The 19,625-nt window shown below is 38.0% G+C and overlaps 1 protein-coding gene across 3 annotated transcripts; it reads left to right on the top strand.

The window, feature by feature from the left end:
• The first annotated feature begins 7,482 nt into the window (after positions 1–7,482).
• On the top strand, positions 7,483–18,522 carry PTGR2 (prostaglandin reductase 2). Of its 3 annotated transcripts, none has more exons than XM_019640383.1 (5): positions 7,483–7,586; positions 10,794–10,879; positions 11,996–12,114; positions 16,275–16,466; positions 18,313–18,522. In XM_019640383.1, exons 2-5 carry the CDS (start codon positions 10,843–10,845, stop codon positions 18,505–18,507), a joined length of 543 nt encoding a protein of 180 aa, XP_019495928.1. In that variant the 5' UTR covers positions 7,483–7,586; positions 10,794–10,842; the 3' UTR covers positions 18,508–18,522. The 3 variants fall into 3 exon arrangements, with proteins under 3 accessions (XP_019495928.1, XP_019495931.1, XP_019495930.1); XM_019640386.1 differs by lacking the exon at positions 7,483–7,586 and adding an exon at positions 7,595–7,769; XM_019640385.1 differs by lacking the exon at positions 7,483–7,586 and adding an exon at positions 7,805–7,985.
• Positions 18,523–19,625: the final 1,103 nt, after the last annotated feature.

Below are 19,625 nucleotides of genomic sequence, written 5' to 3'. Positions count from 1 at the left end.
AGCTGGAAGAGAAACAAGAACTATTTAAAAGAAGCGTTTGAGGCTACATGATGCTGGCTCTCATCTTATCCTGGCTTTTCACAGATTGAATGTGGAAATAGGAAAGGAAAGAGAAAAATGCAAATAACAGTACTTCAGGTTACTCCTGAAACACATGCCTCTTCTCTGAAGGTCTCTCGTCTAAGCAGTAATTCAGCCGAACTCCTGTTTTAAGATTCTTGCAACATGACAAGATCACAAGTGAGGGTGTTATTACTGCAATTATGGGTGTTTGTTTTTCCATTACTGAAGGAGAAAGCTCTCTGGGGAGTGAAAAATCAACCCTCAATTTAACAATAGCGCTGCATACTAATTCATGTCAACATGTAAAACCAATCTAGTTAAGAAAACATCCAGGGCCGGCTGAGTGGCATGATGGTTAAGAACTGGCTTGGGACGCCAGAAGGCCCCGGTTCGGATCCCACATATGAGGGCCAGTGACACTGCCCTCTACAGCTAAGATGCTGAGCAACAGCTCAACCTGGAGCTGGGCTTGCCGTGAGTCGCCGGCGACAGCGTAGGCTGCAGCCCCTGTGGCAGTGGGTTGCCATGGGCTACTGTGTGTAGCCAGCAGCCAGTGTGAGCGGCCAGCAGCCGCAGTGAGCGGCCGTCCAGAAGCCGGCGACTGATCTGCCTCGCCTGGGAAGAGCGCAATGATGCCAACCTGGGCCAGTGAAGCAACGTCCTCCACAACTAGACTGAAGAACAAAAGGAGAGCAATTTGTCTGTTCCCCTTCCCCAATTCCCCAGCACTGTTCCCATCCCCCTAATTCCCCAATAAAAATCTTTAAAAACAAAACAAAACTCATCAGACTTAACACTTACATTCTAAAAAAAAAAAAAAAAAAAAAACATCCAGATATAATGAAATGGGCCATGATAATGGTATGGTCTTTCAGGTATGGGTCTCATATATGAGGATTACAGATTCTTTCCTAAATGTTATTTAAGGTTCTCAGTACCTCTGGTGGTAAATATCAAAGCAGCCACCTCACAGATGAGAAAAATTAGAATGAGACTCTTTTGTGACAGGTCCAGAGGTCAATGAGAAGTCAGAGAGGATGCAATGGCTGAATCCCTGGTTTCAGCGCCTATCCTCAACTGCTTATCTAATGCTTCAAACTCCGACCACAGAGTTTCGAGTTTTGACTGAGATCCTGCAGATAACTTGAAAAAAAGGCCTTAGTCTTTCATTAAATCGTAAATATATGCTGCACAATTTATACATGTTAAAGACTGTGCTAGCCATTGGAGCTCTGAAAATGAATAAAATACAATCCCTAGGCTCAAGAAGTTCAAGTCTAACAAGGAGAGAAACATGCAAATAATTGTTAAAGGGGGGAAAACAATATACTTACTCAGACTAGAGAGGCAACAAATGCATTTAATTCTGGTAATGACTAAGTAAATGTCAAAAAATTGTAGTGTCATTTTACCCAATTATTGCAGTATTGTAACCGCCTGATTACTTGTCCTAGTCCCTTCGAGGCTAAACTTGGTGAAGGGATGGTTTGTGTTAGTGCTGTTTGCCACTGTAGTCCACAATGCCTTCATAAAATAGACAGTGTATAGTGATTTGCTCAACGGGTGAATGAATGAAGCATTTATTGCCAATATCACTCCTTTTAGTACTTATCATATTCTGCATATACTGTTATGTCCCTGTCTCCCCAAATGAATTGTAAACTTCTGTGGGTCAGGGCCTCTCATTCACATGATATGCCACTTAGCACCTATAATGGCATTAAGCACACAATAGGCATCCATTCAATTGTTTATTAATTTGACAAATATATATAGTTTGTTTACAATGCTAAAGGCACATTTGGAGTTTGGGAGGAGGAAGGTTGGACAGCAGGAAGCTGGGAAATGGGTCTGATTTGATCCCTCCAAGTGCTTTGATTTTTCATATCATGTTGTGGATGTAGACATGGCCTTAATTAAAGAGAAAACCTTATATATTGCCTGCTTAGTAAAGGATATTTGTTATCTTTCCAGTTGCTAAGGAAGCAAGGAATCAAGGTTTAAAAATAGATTAAAAAAAAAATCTAGCATGGAAGAGCAAAATGAAAAGAGCAGGAGAGAAATAATAGGACTAAATAATCCCAAGGGGCCAGGTCCATAGCCAGGAGGAGCTGCCTCATGGATTGTGTAATATGTGTGGTTTGGCAGAAATCAGATGAAAACACACTCTTCCCTCATGTTAAAGGATAATAATTTTTAAAAACTAAAATCATAACTTATACAAATACAAAATTAACACGTGTCTAAGATTTTATTTGTCATTAATTAATGAGGGAACCAGTAAGATATTATAACTGACTCAAAAGATGATACAAATAAACAGACTATATATAGACAATTAGCAGTGCTGAAATTAATTTGATTAATAGATGCAACACTGGTTGCTTGAGGGGAGAGAGATCAATTGTACTCCAGAAACAATTTCATTTGTATTTCTGTAGACAAGAATTATTTGCACTGCTATCAGTTTTTTTGCACCTCACAGAGCTGTAAAATAGCTCAAAGACAATGAAAGGTAGAGATAATCTGCTAGATTGGGCACCCAGTAGCCTTTATTGCCCAGTTTAAAGTCTTTCACAATTTGTCTTAACACTAATACATCCCTCAACTTGTCTTCTAACATAAGGATTCTCTGTATGAAGGCTTAGTGTTTCTCTTTTCAGAAAAAGAGGTTTTTGAAGATCACATATTAACCCTACAAAGTCTCTGAGCTCCTCAGATAAGACCATTAAGGAGAATAAAAACCTCAGTTCTTTATGGATGCTGTGTGTTCCAAAAGCCAATCTGATCCTTTTCTTTGAAATGTAACTCTTATGTCTTCCTTAAAATATAATATATCTGGTATCTAATGCTTTTGATTATCATGAAATATTTTATGAATACAAAAAGTTTATAGGATAATATAACAAACATCCAGATACTCACCACTTAGTTTAAGAAATGCAATTGTATGTGTGCCCCCTCCCTGATCTTATTTCTCTTCCTTCAGAAGTAGTCATTCTCAGTATGGATTGGGACTTTATCGTTCTCTTGCATGTTTTTATGCATTTACAACATAAGTTGTATCCACAAACAACATACTTGTATTATTTTGCATGTTTTCAAACTTCATATAAATGAAATCATACTGTTGTTTCATTTTGTAACTTGCCTTTTCTGCTCAACATTATGTTTTTGAGATTTTAGATCTGGTATTATTTTCGTTCAAAATGATGGCTTAGAAACGAGTTCTTGGTTGGTAACAAGAATGGGAACCAGTCATAGTTTTGATCCATTATTCATTATTATAAAACTCCAGGTCCTATATCCATAGACGTAATACATGAAAAAAAAAAAAGAGATGATCAACAAAATAAAATGGCAATATTTTAAATAATTTGGAAAAAAATGTTCTAGGAAAAGTAGTTTCATTACCACTGTTTAAATAAATGGTAGCTTAATTTACTACTATTTTAAAAACTAACCAAATTATTTTATCTTGAGTAAGTCATATTGCTTTTCTGTCTCTCTTTCTTCCTTTGTACAGTGAGGGAGTTGACTTAGTTCAGGGTTCCTCAGATTTATTTTTTTTCTTTAGGCCATGCCTCTTTTGATGCACACAAAAATCTCAAGTCCTTTTCTAAAGTGATTTGGAATTTAAAAATAAACTAACAGACTTCCAGTTATGGACAAGTGAGGAGATTAGAAAATCTACTCCCCTAAAAGCTCACTATAAAGCTGGACAAAATTAACACAAATAACCATTTTGTGCTCCAGAAATTGACCAAAGGCATATCACAATCTGAGAAGTATTTATGCTTGGAGAATTGCTGAACTTCGGGTAAGAACAGTGGGAATTTGAGGTGTTTTGGCTTGGGGCTACTCCTATTTCCCACCACCATCCCAGGTGAATATGTAAAGGTTCTGCCAGGATGGGGCTGGCTATGAGGACTGGCAGTTTTTCTGCTGTGGCTGAAAGGGGACACTTTAGGGGCCAGCCAAGTGGATCGTTGGTTGAGTTGGCTGGGGAGCAAGCTCTGAGCAACAGGGCCACCGTTTTTGGCTCCCACACGGGCCAGTGACGCTGCGCCCTCTACAGCTAAGATGGTGAACAACAGCTCGACCTGGAGCTGGGCTGCCATGAGTCCCCAGCCATAGCGTAGGTTGCAGTGGGGCTGCAGTGGGCTGCTGTCAGTTACTGTGAGCCACTGTGAGCGGCTGTCCAATGGCCGGCCACCGATCTGCCTCTGCCGGGAAGAGCGCAATGATCACAATACCAACATGGGCCAGTGAAGCAACGTCCTCCACAACTAGACTGAAGAACAAAAGGACAGCAACTTGACTGTTCCCCTTCCCCGATTCCCCAACATTGTTCTCCTCCCCGAATTCCCCAATAAAAAAATCTTTAAGAAAAAAAAAAGAGACATTTTATTTGGAAGTGACATCTTCAATACAGGTGAACAGGAAGAAGCCAACAGCTGGTCTCTACTAGCCTGTGGTTGCAGTTGTGGTTGGGGTAGGCACATTCCTGGCTGAGGTGGCATGCGTGGATAGTGGACACCAAAGAGATCCCAGGCTATTCACACATGCTTGACTGATTCTGGGCTTGCACATATGTGCATAGAAGACTAAAAAAGGTGGCCCTGTAGGGCCAGCCAAGTGGATCGTTGGTTGAGTTGGCTGGGGAGCAAGCTCTGAGCAACAGGGCCACCGTTTTTGGCTCCAACATGGGCCAGTGAAGCAACGTCCTCCACAACTAGACTGAAGAACAAAAGGACAGCAACTTGACTGTTCCCCTTCCCCGATTCCCCAACATTGTTCTCCTCCCCGAATTCCCCAATAAAAAAATCTTTAAGAAAAAAAAAAGAGACATTTTATTTGGAAGTGACATCTTCAATACAGGTGAACAGGAAGAAGCCAACAGCTGGTCTCTACTAGCCTGTGGTTGCAGTTGTGGTTGGGGTAGGCACATTCCTGGCTGAGGTGGCATGCGTGGATAGTGGACACCAAAGAGAGCCCAGGCTATTCACACATGCTTGACTGATTCTGGGCTTGCACATATGTGCATAGAAGACTAAAAAAGGTGGCCCTGTAGGGCCAGCCAAGTGGCTCAGTTGGTTAAGAGTGTGAGCTCTGAGAATAGGGTCGCCGGTTCGATTCCCACATGGGCCAGTGAGCTGTGCCTGAGCTGAGCTGCAACTGAGTTGGATGGCTCAGCTGGTGAGACCACGTGCTCCTAACAACAAGGTTGACGGTTTGACTCCCATATGGGATGGTGGGCTACATCCATCCGCAACTAAGATTGAACAAGGCACCTTGAGCTGAGCTGCCCTGAACTGCAGATAGGCAGCTGGATGGTGACTGGACTTGGAGCTGAGCTAGCTGAGCCTTTCACAACTAAGATTGAGGGACAACTTGGCTGTTCCCCTTCCCCAATTCCCCAATAAAATCTTAAAAAAAAAAAAAGGCCCTGTAGAAAATAAAACTTGAGGCATACTTGAAGACAGCTTGAATTTTGCATGTGTTCCTTTAAACATACATAGATCTATAAACAGAAGAGGAAAGACTTAGTGGTTTAAGGTATTTGAGCACCCTTGACATTTATTATAAAGCAAGATGGTTCTTTCTTGGCATAAAAGCCCTTGTACTTTTGGTTGAATCCAGTTTAAGAGGAAACTCAAACAGATTTCTTTTCTTCTTTAACAAAGGTGTTAGGGTACACACAGAGAGAACTTAAATTGAATATACAGTTGGCCATTGAACAATGTGAGTTTGAACTGCACAGGCCCACTTATTGGCATTATTTTTTTTCAAACGATTCACACAGTTCAAACCCTCACTGTTCAACTGTAAGCAAGAACCCTCTATTCCAGCTGTTCGTTATCGGTATAGATTCATGGATTTCCATTTTCACAATGTTTATAAATCATTATCATAATTATTTTGCTGCTCAAGTTGTCCCAGATTTAGCCAGTCAGGATGCATCCCCTTCAAGCTGACTTCTGGGTCCCTGTGACGTCTCATCATGTTTTTTAAAACTTAATTTCTAGAAAACAAGATGTTTCAGGCTCATCTAGTGTCCAACTTCCCTCGCCCCCCAAATCAGCCATTCTCCAAGGAGCCCTAATTCTCTCTTAGTGTGCATGCTAGTTTATCTATTGCCGCATTACCTACTACCTCAAAATTTAGCAGCTTAAAACAACAAATGATTATCCCACATAGTTTCTTCTGAGGTTCAGGAGTTTGGGAGAAGAAATTTAGCTAGGTAGTTCTAGATAAGTTTCTCTCCTCTCGTGAGGTCACAATTAAGATACTCATTTTTTTGGAATGGGAACTCATTCTAGGGAGAAAACTCACACTCGATACAAGTTCTCAGGCCCTAGAAACAAGAGTCAAAACTAACTTAATACTGAAGTTTCTTTTCTACTTTGAGAGGATGTTTCTTTTAAGGTCAAGTTCTAAACTACCTGTATTTTATGCTATTACTTTTAGTCTGTTTGAACATTTTCTTTTTAATTATTTGGCTCAAGTTATTACAAAAGGTTATTGAAGGTCTATTTGTACAAGACTGATAAAAGAAATAAGCTCTGGCCTATAGGAATTTGCGTAGTATTATAATCCTTATATTCCTTTCCTAAAGCCTCCTCAAAGTAGAAATTTCAGAGGTGAAATAACTAGGAGCTCTTCCCTGTTTAATGATTCTTACTCCCTTGCTCACCATTCCAGCCATCTTTCAGCTACTGAATACCATTATTTGTGCTGAGCGATTAGCTTTGATATGAATATAATGTAAAAAGCAATTCTTTCACCTGCCTAATCAGGATGGTCTCTGTTAGGGTCCCTGGGGAACCAAAGCTGTCCTAGAAATAAACCTTGCTGAACCCAGTTCGGCAAAAAGGGAAGCAATTAATAATTAATGAAACTGAGAAATCTGACCACACTAGATAAACTATCTTTGAGGAATTCGGGATGCTTTGTGAAAGAAGAGACAGCCCTGCCTTAAAGAACCAGGAAGGGGCCCTGGGCCAGCAGTGTGGAGAGACTGTTTTAATCTCAGCACTGTCCCCTACCAGATGAAAGGTGGGTGGTCCAATCACATCAGCTCTCCCAGTCTGTTCCCCATCCATAAAACAACGAGGGGTAGGCCTGATGGCCCCTCTCACTGCAATTTTCCAGTCCAAGGCTCAGGGAGAAGTTCATAAAACGAATAAAATTACTCCAAGGATTGCTAGAAGTGAACTCCTGGTCAAGGCTGAACAATTTGCTTTTCGGGTTCAGGCACAAGGCAAGGCCATAGGGCACGAGTCATGATTAATTTATTGATACGCTTTGCCCAGACACGTGACTGTCCTATAGCTGTCTGACCTTCCCCGCCACTCAAGGAAACAGGCCGAAACTTCCCAAGCCCGCCCCTGGGAGGCTAGGAGGCGAAGAGCAGAGATCTAGTCGTGCGCCTGCGTACTGCGGTTGGAGAGCCGAAGTCGCGCAGTGAGCTGCTTACAGCCCTGCAAACAACGCGATATTTTCTACGGCGCTCGGTGGCGGTGAGTGACCGGCGGCGATCGCTAGTCCCGCCTGGGGCGGGGGTAGGGAACCCGTGTTTGGGTCGGATCTTCGGGGTGAGGAAGGACCCAGGAGCTAGGGTGACCTCCAGGCTTCTTCCTGGAACTACTGGCATTATACCTAGGACGTTTGAGTAGGGAATGCTGGAGAAGAAGCAGAAGCAGGTGTTTTTTGTTTTTAAATAGAATTGTAAGCAACCTCAGGATTGGACATAATTGTGTTTAAGGTGCCTCTGGGACGTTCATTTCACACAGTTTTTGATTACCTACCATGTGCCAGGCATAGGGCATGGACATAAATAGTTGAACAACAGATAAAAATCCCTATTCTGGCGCTTACAATCTGGGAAGTCAGCTTGAAATTCGGGGCTGTGGATGCAGGTTCGTAGTAATTTTCACATGAGTGGATGGTAGTGGGAGCCATAGAGGAAGGTGAGGTCGCTGAGAAAGAGAAGAATCATGCAGGAGTCACTACGGGTTAGACTTGGGCAGAGGAAGGAGGAACCCGAAGACTCAAAGGAGAGGATGGCGGCTGCCCAGAAAGAGTTGAGGAAATCCCAGGAATTTCCATGTTTTATAAGAAGGCCGTGGTCAGCAGAGTCGTTTGTGGCAAAATAACTGAACGAGATCAGGATAGAGAAATGTTTTCTTAAACGGTGTTAGGAAGCTCATGTAAATGGTGTGTTTGAGTATGGGTCCCAGTGTCGTCATTACGAGTTGTGCAATCATGGGCAAGTTACTCACCTTCTCTGTGCCTCCCTTTCCTCCTCTATAACATGTGGACGCTGACAGTACCAACCTCATAGGGTTATTGGGTGGTGGGGTTAAACGCAGTAATGACTATAAAGTCGTTAGCCCAGGAAAGAGGCTGAGTGTATTAATAAATTAATAAGATCCCACCTGGTTAGAACCAGGACTTGTACTCTGCTCCTCCTAGTTCAGTGCCCTCTCGCTTATATTAGGCTGCAAGGTAGACATTTAAATAACACACTCTTTATGACTGGCACCAGAATGAATTTTTCAGTTGATCATTGATCTGGTATTGTTTTAGAATATTACTTAGCACTAATTAGTAACCCACTTAATATCATACCAGGCAAATGTGATTTGCTTAATGTCAGTCAGTAAAGAGTCCCCTCACCCCCCACTCACACACACACACACACACACACACACACACTTTGGATGAATTTAACACCACCACCACCCTTTCATATCTAGAACCTGGTGTGCCATATTTTCAGTTTTAATTTTGTAACTAAATTCAGTTTTTTATATTTTAAATTTGTTGTGCTATCAAGGGATATTGTGTGATTATCCTATATTAATTAATTGTATTTGACACTTGAAAACTTTCTAATTTAATACAGAGGGAGAGAACCTTAAAGGTGTACTTTTCTTGCTTAGCAGCAGTATTTGGACAAATCTATAATTTAAAGAAATAAAGCATACATTGAAAGTGATTAGGGAAGTGGACAAATTTGCAACTTCATTTGGAAAAACTCCTTTAATTGAAAATTTAGTCATCATGGTGCTTTAATAACCACTTAAGTGCAGTTATCTTTGGACTCAGCATCAATTTGGAAATCTTTGCTTTTTAATCCTTACATAATTTATACACAATGTAATTCAATAGAAATATTGAATATATTTAGCTTTACAAGACATGGTTTTCTTGATGTGATGAAATAGGATGCACACAGCACCATTTTAAAAGATTCTTGTCTAAAAAATTGAACCTGCATCTAATTATATCTTTAGATCTAACCAGTCAAGGGTAAGGGAGGAGATAAAGGAAAGAGGTAAATGACACCACGAGGAAGCAATCAAAGGACATTCTATAGACAAAAGAATAAAGAAACATGTTTCTTCAATCAGTGGCATGAAATAAAAAAGGAGAGAAGGCTCAAAATGTAGTATGTGGACCTTCAATTTTGGTTCTAATGAAACAGCTGTAAAAAGACATCTTTAATCGGAATTTGCACTAATGCACTAGGTATTAAATAATGTTGAGGAATTACCTGTACTATTAATTCTGTTAGCTTAATGGCATAGTGTTTATGTTTAAAACAATCTGTTATCAGAGATGCATAACTGAGGGATTTTTTTAGTTGAAATGGGATTATGTCTGGGATTTGTTTTATGGGGAAACTGGGAAATGCAATCTTTTAGCTGGACAACATTGTGTCCATAAGAAGAGAATGGATATTGAAGGCAACTAGCCATTAATGTCACAACCAGTGAGATTGTAAATATTAATACATATGAGGTCGGACAATTAAGTTCGCGAACTCATCCTAGAAAAAGTGCTACCTACCTCATTGCTGAATATCACTATGGTCACCTTCGAAGTACTTCTCTTGGGAAGTTACACACCAATGCCAGCGCCTAGTCCACCCTTCAAAGCAATTTTGGAACTCTTTTTTCTGGAATGGCTGTCAGAGCTGTTGTCGTATTACCCTTGATGTCCTGAATGTCATCAAAATGTCTTCCTTTTAATATTTCCTTTATAGTGAAAGGTTTGTTCTCATTTTTACTGATGGATAAGGTAAGCAGGGCTATTTCCCTCAAGTCAGATAGTGTCAGCACAGGAACTTCATTTTGCTTCTTTCATTAGCTCAAATTGGATACCCAGAATAAACTTGATACTTTACTTATTTGTCCATTCTATATTACAGAATTTCCTATAAGGTAAGGATTTAAAAATGCTTTGACCTTCCTTTTATAACCAGCCAAACTATTAAGAAGTTTCCATTTTGATAAATGAGTAAGAGAATTATTGAAAATTTGGTTACATCTCAATTAAGCAGCTTGTGTTTTTATTTTGGTACTAGATTAAAAGGCAAGCTCTGGAAGAGTATATCATGCTGTTTTCTTTTAATCAAGCCACAGCAGGAGGCTTAATCATGGTGGTATGAAGATGAATGTGCTTGAGTTGTGAGGCCAAAAACAGTTTGCCCCACTCAGTTGTCAACGAACTTGTTCCTATTAAGCAAATATTCTAATTAGACTTAGTTTTCATATATTTGCTTTAGGAGGCAAACTCTGACAGGATACTATATCTTTTTTGGATCCTAAATATGTTTTTTTCCTTTCCTTGTTCAGAAACACAAATGTACTTCATGTTTTAATTTTTAAATTGTTCATTCTAAAACTTTCTTGTGATTTAAAATTTTTTTCTATCTATAGGAATTATTTTATACAGAAATCTTGTGTGATTCCCTGTGCAAGCAAGACGATGATTGTACAAAGAGTGATACTGAATTCCCGACCTGGTATGTATTTATCTGTGATGAATGAACAGCTGTGGTCTTTGATAAGTTTTCATGCAAATGGAGGAACAAAAGTATTCATGTTATGTCAGTGTGCTAAATTGACGTAGGAAGATATTAACACTAGCAGAGATATTAGAAGAAATTCTTTAAACAATGGAATATTCAGATTTTTTAAGTGCTAATTTATCAAGGCCATTTGTTGAAAAAATAAGGTATTTTAGAATTATAATATTTAAAAGGTTATATTACAAATATATGTAGCTTTTGTTTTTTCTTTATAGTATGTATAATTGATTCTTAAAATTTGCTTTTCTGTTTTATGAGCAGAGCACTGACCTATGTCTGTGCTGACATCTAACCTGAGTCATAGAAACAGGTATGGAAGTAACTTAAGAGATTTGGGCCCATGCTGCCTTGGTTTTCCCACCTACCTAGCATGTGGCATGCGGAAGTCACTTACTTACCTTTTCTGACCTCAGTTTTAGTGAAGTGAACAGTTAAATTAAAATCTTTACATTCTCTTCCCACCTCAGAAATGGGATGATTCAATGAATAGGAAGTTTGGTTATGTTCAACATATTGAACACGAGTACACTTTTAGTGATGGCATTATCTGCTAATAGATTTCTCTTTTCATATTTCAAATTTTCTCATTTTTAGACTTTTAAAAAAATTACATTATTTAAGTTTTTGTTTTCTTCTTAAAATGAAGAAGGAAAGTTTACCTTTTTATTTTTATTTTGTTGGCTGATGTGTTTCTGCTACCTTGTAAATTTTAATTTTTATAATTTTTTAAAAGCTGGCTATGATTTTTCGCTTTTTGACATCCTTATAAATTTTAAAACAGGTAAGGTGATTTACCTGTAGTCATTTAAAAACAGAAATTTTGAAGTTAACAGCAATGTTCCAAAGGATTTTCTTGGAGAAAATCAAGAGTAATTAAAAGTATTTGAAGAATTTATGCTGAGTTACAGAAATTACAAAACAATATAGATTTATTCATGCCTGTATTAAAAGAGAGTAGTGCTTTTAATCCTAGAATGACCTTTTAAAGAATAATAAATCATTATATAAGAAAGTGAGTTTTTGATATTACATTTTTACCTAATATTTTAGGAAAAAATGGTAATCCAGTGGCAGAAAATTTCCGAGTAGAAGAAGTAAATTTACCAGATAATATCAATGAAGGACAAGTACAAGTCAAAACTCTTTATCTTTCTGTGGATCCTTACATGGTAAGAATCAGGATTTTGTGAGTTGGTAAAAATTAATTTTATTTTCATATTTTTTATGTTGCATCCTAATTTTATTGTGCAATCCTCATGATTAATAGATATTTGAGGAAGTATATCTTGATATATGTGAATTACAGAGTGCTTTTGTTTTTATTCACTAGTGTTATTAAGGAATGCTGTAGAAGGAAGGTTTTCATAATGGTAGTACTTATGTTTAGTCAGGCTCTTCCAAATGTCCAGATCACTTCCCAGTAGTAAGTAAAGCTTGAAGATAGTAAATTAGGATGGGAAATTCTCTCAGATTGATTCAGTTTACATGGCAGGTTCTGTATACGAGTATGTGCTACCTAACTGTCAGTCACTTAGTAGCCGTCTCAGTTATCAGATCGACTGTCATGGTATTCCCTTATTTTACTTAATAATACCATATCACATACCTTTTATTACAGTAGATTGTTATAATTGTTCTATTTGATTACTAGTTATTGTTAATCTCTTCCTATGCCAAATTTATAAATTAAACTTTATTATAGAACAAAAGATAGCATGTATATCAGGACTATCTGAGGTTTCAGGAATCCACTGGAGGTCTTGTAATATCCCCCGCAGAAAAGGGGGAACCACTGTAATTATCACAAATTCATGAGAAAAATGACAGTGTGCTATTTAGTATTCAGAGTCCATTCTTGACGATGACTGGTTTGGATTTCTTAACACTTTTACTCTTCAATGTATAAAGACATAGCTCAGGTCATCTAAAGATTGCATATGCCCTAATGAACAAAATGTAAAGAATATCACTTAAGCCCAGGATAATAAATGCAATGTACATTAAGAAAACAAATTTTACCAAAATAAAGCTAAGGTTCAAGGTGAGAAATGTTTTAAAGATTGAACAGAGCAAACAAAAAGGAATAGTTGAAATAAGCTAAAAGGATGTGTTCTTCCTAGAATTCTTTAAGTTGGAACAAACTTCCCATTCAGTAGAATTCCCTCTGAGAGTCTTACAGGGAAGAGAAATTTATGACCCGAAGATTTAGGGGTAGATAAGTGATCAAACAACTAGGATTATGACATGAATTGAATTCATGATTTCACTTCTAAACACACCCAACCTCAAAACAACAAAAACAGAAAATTCTCTTTTTTTTCAGGGATCGGTTAGCTCCTCTATCCACTCATTTCATGCTAGAAAGCGCTGAGTGTGCCTTGAGAATTTTGTCTCTTCATTCTCTATGTTCTGTCAGTTAATCATCAGGTCCTATGGGGCCCACCTCCTACATAATTCTCAGTTCAATCCACTTCTCAGTAAATTCCAAGAACATCTACTTAGTCTGAATCACCATTGTTTCTCTCCTAATGGGGTATCCTTTACCCCTTAAACCATCTCCCACACTGTAGCCAGAGTGATCTTTTTATAATAGCAACTAGTCATGTTACCTTGATTAAAATCATTTAATGGCTTCCCATTGGTCTTGTGATAAAGACTAAACTCCTCAATATGGCCTAAGATGCTACACAGTCTGACCCGTTTGCCTGCCCGGTCTCACCATAACCTGCTTTATTTCTTACCCTTGTATCCTGGCTTCTCTGGGTCTCTTTCTGTTATAACACACCAGTGCCCCTTTTTGCTCATTCCTTGATTAATTATGCTTTTTATTGGGTCGTTGGGAAAGTCATGACGTATTTTTCTATGTTTTTTCAATGCAAAAATGCATCATGACTTTCCTGATGACCCAATATTTTCTGTATTTTATGATGCTTTCATATCTTAGAGGCCTTGCTAATCCTGGAGAGACTGCCTTTCCCAGGGCTAGCTAATTTTTAGAGCTAACAAACAACTTGCCAGGGACATACCTTTCATGTGTAAACCAATCGATCTAAAGCCTGTATCTCCAACCATCTCCTTCATCTAACTCTCACACACCAAGCCAATATTTCCCCTGCCCTAAATTACCTCAGAGCCAGTACCAGACAACTAGGGACCATGCCTGTAAGCCGGAGCCCACCATAAGTATTCCAGCTATTCAATCCTAACGTTACTCAAGCTTGCTTACCCTGCCTTGCCCATTCCCTCCCCCAGAAACCACAATAAAGACTCTGGGCCATGCTTTCCTCTTGCTGCTTTTGCCTCCTAACAAACTGGTGCTTCCCCACGTGGCCCTGCATGGTCTGGTGTGCCCTCCACTTGGGAATTGTAAGTAACAGCCTCTTCCTTCAAGGCAGTTGTCTCCATCTGTCACCTTACCATACCTGATTAAAACAAAATCCCGGGTACAAATTCAAACAAGCCTTCATACGTGCTGCGCCTCCATCTAAAAGCGTCCTCCCACTTTCCTTTTACTTGGCCAGCCGGGGTTATGCCCTAGAAGCCTGTTTTAAAGAAATTTGCTTTGGTTAAATCACCCTGAACCCTCAGGCTAGTCCTCTCTTATATTGTCTCAAAACAGTACCTTGACTGACTTTCACCATTATCCTAATTATAATTAATACTTATTTGTGTAGTTATTGGATATCTGTCTTCCCTGATAAAAAGTAAACTTTGGAAGACAACGGTCTTATTTATCACTGTATCTCCAGTGACTAGCGTGGGGCTTATTAAGTATTAATTAAATGAAGGAGGAAAATCACTTCTTTCCCCACGTGGCCCTGCATGGCACAGTGTGCCCCTCCCCTTGGGAATTATAAGTAATCAGTTGCCTTCACTAGACATTGTTCTTAAAATAAAAAAAGAACTTTAAAAGGAAAAAAGGTATCATTGAAATTTTATATCATTCCAGATTCGTGACTAATTTTAATCATCATGTGTATACAGTATTTTACATGGTTATATTTAATGTGTATATACTGTTTTGATTTCATATTTAAGGGACTTTATATATATATCTTCATATGAAAATCGAGTCCAAGTATCATTGTTGTGGTGGTTATATAATATTCTGTTATGTTGACATCATTTGCTTATCTACAGGGAATTACTTGTTCTGCTTTCCCCCTTAGCCTTATTTAAGTTAAGAGTCAGGTCTTTGGTCTGGCCAGTATCCAATGGCTGCTGCACTTGCTTTTCTAGAACACATGGAGGAGTACGCAAGCAGGCGTGCAGCACATTCCCATAGAAGTCTCTGCCTCAATTTCCTATTTGGCCTGTTCCCCTGGTGAACTGAACTAGACCACGTATATGGCCCCTTAATCAAGCAGCCTTCCATATTTCCATCTCCTGGACCACACTGTAGGCCTCTTCATCTTGGCTTCATGAGAGAGACAAGAGTGAGCCGCAGAGAGGAAGAGAGACTTGACTACCTCCCAGAAGTCTTTAGCTCTAGTCCCATGGAAGGGTGTGGTGCCATTGTGGCATTCTGCCTTTGTGGAATAAAGATAACATCTACCTGAGGTTAGGGATATGATATAGAGCTTGATCTGACGTTTTCCCTATCATTGTGCTTTGGTGAGAAATTGACTAGAGAAATTGGGGACAGCTTAAAAATGCTTTGGGAATAGGTTTTAGAAATGAGGAAGAGGAGTTCAGAAGGGATTGTGATGAACAACTGTATAAAAAGTTTCATTTCTTTTTGTGCTATTTCCATTGGGGAAGTGGAATTGCTAGGCCAAAAGAAATGAGTACTATTCTGGTCTATATGTTACTGATTTGTTTTCTGTAAAAAAATTGACAGTTTTATATTATCAGCAACATGTAAGTGTATCTAATTTGCCACAATCCATTGAAACCATTGGCATAGTATTATGTGTTATTTTTGCTAGCATAATATATGTAACATTACTTCAATTTCTTTAAGTATAATAATTGTATAAAAGCTTTAGCAGCTTATTGAAATATAATTCACATATCATACAATTCACACATTTAAATGTATAAATCAGTGGCTTTTAGTCTATTCACAAAGTTATGGAACTATCACCACAATCTAATTTTAGAACATACTTTAATTCCTTTTTAACTGTATTTCTTTACTTATTAGAGAGGGGATACATTTTTTTCAGGATAAAAAAATAACTGAAAGGAAGAGAGAAACTAAGATAAATTTTATTTGTTTCCTAACACTTTACTTAACATTACTTATTATATACCTGTCTTTGAGTCACTGGGTAAATCAGTAAACTGGTTCAGTATTACCAGATAGAATGAGTGTTTTCTTTTTTAGCGTTGTAGAATGAATGAAGACACTGGATCTGATTATTTGACACCTTGGCAGCTGTCTCAAGTGGTTGATGGTGGAGGTGTTGGGATTATAGAAGAAAGCAAACACACAAACTTTACTAAAGGTGATTTTGTGACTTCTTTCTATTGGCCCTGGCAAACCAAGGTTATTCTGGATGGAAATAGCCTTCAAAAGGTGATGTATAATATAAAGTATCTGATTTTTTGTCCCCCTGTAATTCTTACTTTTTGTATTTGGCATTCAGTTCTGTTTGTTATCAGGGAAAAGATAACAGTGTACATTTTCTTTTAGATAGCTGCAAAAATGTGGAAAGCCTTTGTTCCTTTTCCACTGTTGGGTGTAACTGTATATGACAGTCCTTAGATTACCAGTGAATTTATTTCTCAAATTTTACATGTATAAAATAAAACCTGAGGTATAAGCATCAAAATGTATTTTATATTAAGAACCAGAAAGCCCCTTACAGTTATGCTTTCAAGTTTCCTGAGAAATTGTCATTTGACTTAAGAAATTCATTTGGTTTGTGCTTGAAATTCCATCTCATGTCAGAAATCCTGAGTTCAGTTTCTGTTAAGTTGAACCATGTGAAATTACCAATATTTGTGTATTTTGACCTATAAAAACTGGCAGCTTCATGTCATTTAACCTAATATATATTAGCAAGGAAGTTACTTTTTATTTCTAAACTTCAGTTTCCTCATTTACATAATGAAAATAGCTGTCTTACAAGTGAATGTGTAAATGAAATGCTATGACAAATGTGACAAAGGCTTTGTAAAAAGATTTTTAAAATGTTAGTATTTTTTATTACGAATTCTTATAATCAGGTAAAGGTCGCTGTTAAGATACAAATGACATGGGAGACATTACACAATCATTTGTCAACTTAATGGTACTAGTGAAATACATTTAACTAGAAATTTCTTAGCAGGAAGTGAAAAAAAATTCAGTAGTTTCTAGTTTTCCCTATCATTGTGCTATTGCAGGAAATTGAGCAGTTGGGGAGAACTTGAAAGTGCTTTGGGAATAGGGATGGAGAAATGATATTTGCTGAACACAAATGTAACTCACACTGTTTTTATACTGCCTTTACTAAGAAATAACTATTACCTACATGAAATATATCTGCATACTATAGCCCTTTCTTTGTACTGTAGGCTTAATTCTCCATTACCTTTATCCACACACGAGATTTAACTGATAGCCATTTAAAACTGCTGAACACAAACTTCCATTTTATTTCTTTGTGACATTTTAATGGCTGTTGAGGTAAGGATGCCCAAACCTGTAGAGAATTTTTATAAGATTATTTGAGCCAAAACTGACGATGTACTCGTATGCCAGGAGAGAAGATCTCAAATGCTCTACAGAGTAACAGTTTTGCAGCTGCTTTTATGCATTTTGAAATTAAGGAGGGAATGTAAGGAAGATTACATGAGGGTGGGAGAAAGCAAGGCAGGGATTGGATTATAGGCTAATTAACCAGATTATGTGCTCTCTTGAGGGTGGTTCTCTTATTTTCAAAGATTTGTTCACCTAGATCAGTGGTTCTCAACCTGTGGGTCGTGACACCTTTGGGGGTAGAACGACCCTTTCACAGGGGTCGCCGGGTACTCGTATGTGGGAGTATCTGCATGTGGGCCTGGAGACGGATAGAGGAGCGGTGTCTTGGTTCCTAAGACATCGAAAATATGTGTTTTCCGATGGTCTTAGGCAACCCCTGTGAAAGGTTGAGAACTGCTGACCTAGACGCACACAAACAATGGACAGCAATGGACAGGGCTGCTTAAGGCAAAGATAAGCCTTCTGCTAAAGAATTACATGCCAGGGGCATGACTATCCCCCATGACCCGCCCAGTTAGGAATTCAGGATCAGATCACCCTGTGAGCTTACTTTCCATAGAACCCCTTTTTCCTCCACAGGAGGACACGATTCAGTTTATAATAAGTTGTCTCTGCTTTGTTGACTTAAAACAGGAATCCCTGGTATTATTTTTAAAAGGTATATATTTCATTTTAGGTAGACCCACAACTTGTGGATGGACACCTTTCATACTTTCTTGGGGCCATAGGTATGCCTGGTCTGACTTCCTTGTTTGGGATACAGGAAAAAGGTCATATAACTGCTGGATCTAATCAAACAATGGTTGTCAGTGGGGCTGCTGGTGCTTGTGGATCCTTAGCTGGGCAGGTAAGTTTTCTGAAAATTATTTGATTTTCTAAAAAAGTAGTTATAGCTGAATCTCTGGATACATGTATATAATTTAACATATAAAATTGAACAAATTTATAATATGATTATTTTACCTCTAACATTTTTGTTAGAGGTGATGTTATTCTCTGCTTAGACTCACTTGATAGCAATATAAAAAAATGTTGTAGATTTTGTATCTTGTTCTCTGTTCACCAAAAATTAACATGGTAAATGCCTGGAGCATTGCTCTAACCAACAATATAAGGAAGAAAATCAGAGTACTTGTCTGGGATTCCATGAATTAAAAAACAAACTCATATCATAAAAAAAAAAAAGTCTTCAAATAACAAAGCACTTATTGGGTTCTAGAAATACAGTAAATATTATGATAGAATTTTATAAAGTGCTTTGTTTTTATCAATAATATCCTTTATACTATGAAATCATTGAAACCAAACATTTTATCTTAAAATGATTTTAGTTACTCATAGGCCTGAAAAATATTTTTTAAAAAATTTAAGTTTATTGGGGTGACATTGGTTAATAACATTATATAAATTTTGGGTATACAGCTTTATAATATGACATCTGTATACTCTATTGTGTGCTTACCACCTGGTCTAGTCTCTTCCTGTCACCATATAGTTGACCCTCTTTACCCTTTTCATCCTCCCCGCAGCCCTTTCCTCTCTAGTAACCACCATTCTGTTGTTTGTATCTATGAGTTTTTCATTTGTTTGTTTGTTTTGTTGGTTCATTTGTTGTTTTTCGTTTTATATCCCACATGTGAGTGAAAACATACTGTTTTTCTCCTTTTCCGTCTGACTTATTTCATAACATAATACCCTCAAGATCCGTCCTCTGAAAAATACTGAAGTAGGGTTTTGGGTCTGACCATCCTTTTATAAAGTCAGCTTTAACTTGTGAGATTTTTAACATTCAAACTAAGTCTAATTTTATTCAGTCTTAATGTTTTTAAGAAGAACATTATATCTGTTTTCAGTTGTTTCGGTTTCAAAGTACTTCTAGCTAAAAGCCCTGTAATCTAACCTAAATTGTGATGAACACTCTAATATGCTTGTAATATCTTACATGCTTTCACACTTTAAAATTTAAATGTGACAATAGAAAGTTGTTTA

The sequence above is a fragment of the Hipposideros armiger genome, unplaced genomic scaffold (genome assembly GCF_001890085.2).
Source record: "Hipposideros armiger isolate ML-2016 unplaced genomic scaffold, ASM189008v1 scaffold_49, whole genome shotgun sequence".
In the NCBI taxonomy this organism is placed as follows: Eukaryota; Metazoa; Chordata; class Mammalia; order Chiroptera; family Hipposideridae; genus Hipposideros; species Hipposideros armiger.
Note: the sequence above shows the minus strand (reverse complement) of the source record. Positions and strands in the feature narration are given on the sequence as shown.

Excerpts from the sequence above, each read along its gene's own strand:
- PTGR2 (XM_019640383.1), top strand. The coding sequence starts at position 10,843 with ATGATTGTACAAAGAGTGATACTGAATTCCCGACCTG. Across the intron at positions 10,880-11,995 it reads GATACTGAATTCCCGACCTG|GAAAAAATGGTAATCCAGTG; the intron begins GTATGTATTTAT and ends CTAATATTTTAG. Across the intron at positions 16,467-18,312 it reads ATGGAAATAGCCTTCAAAAG|GTAGACCCACAACTTGTGGA; the intron begins GTGATGTATAAT and ends ATTTCATTTTAG.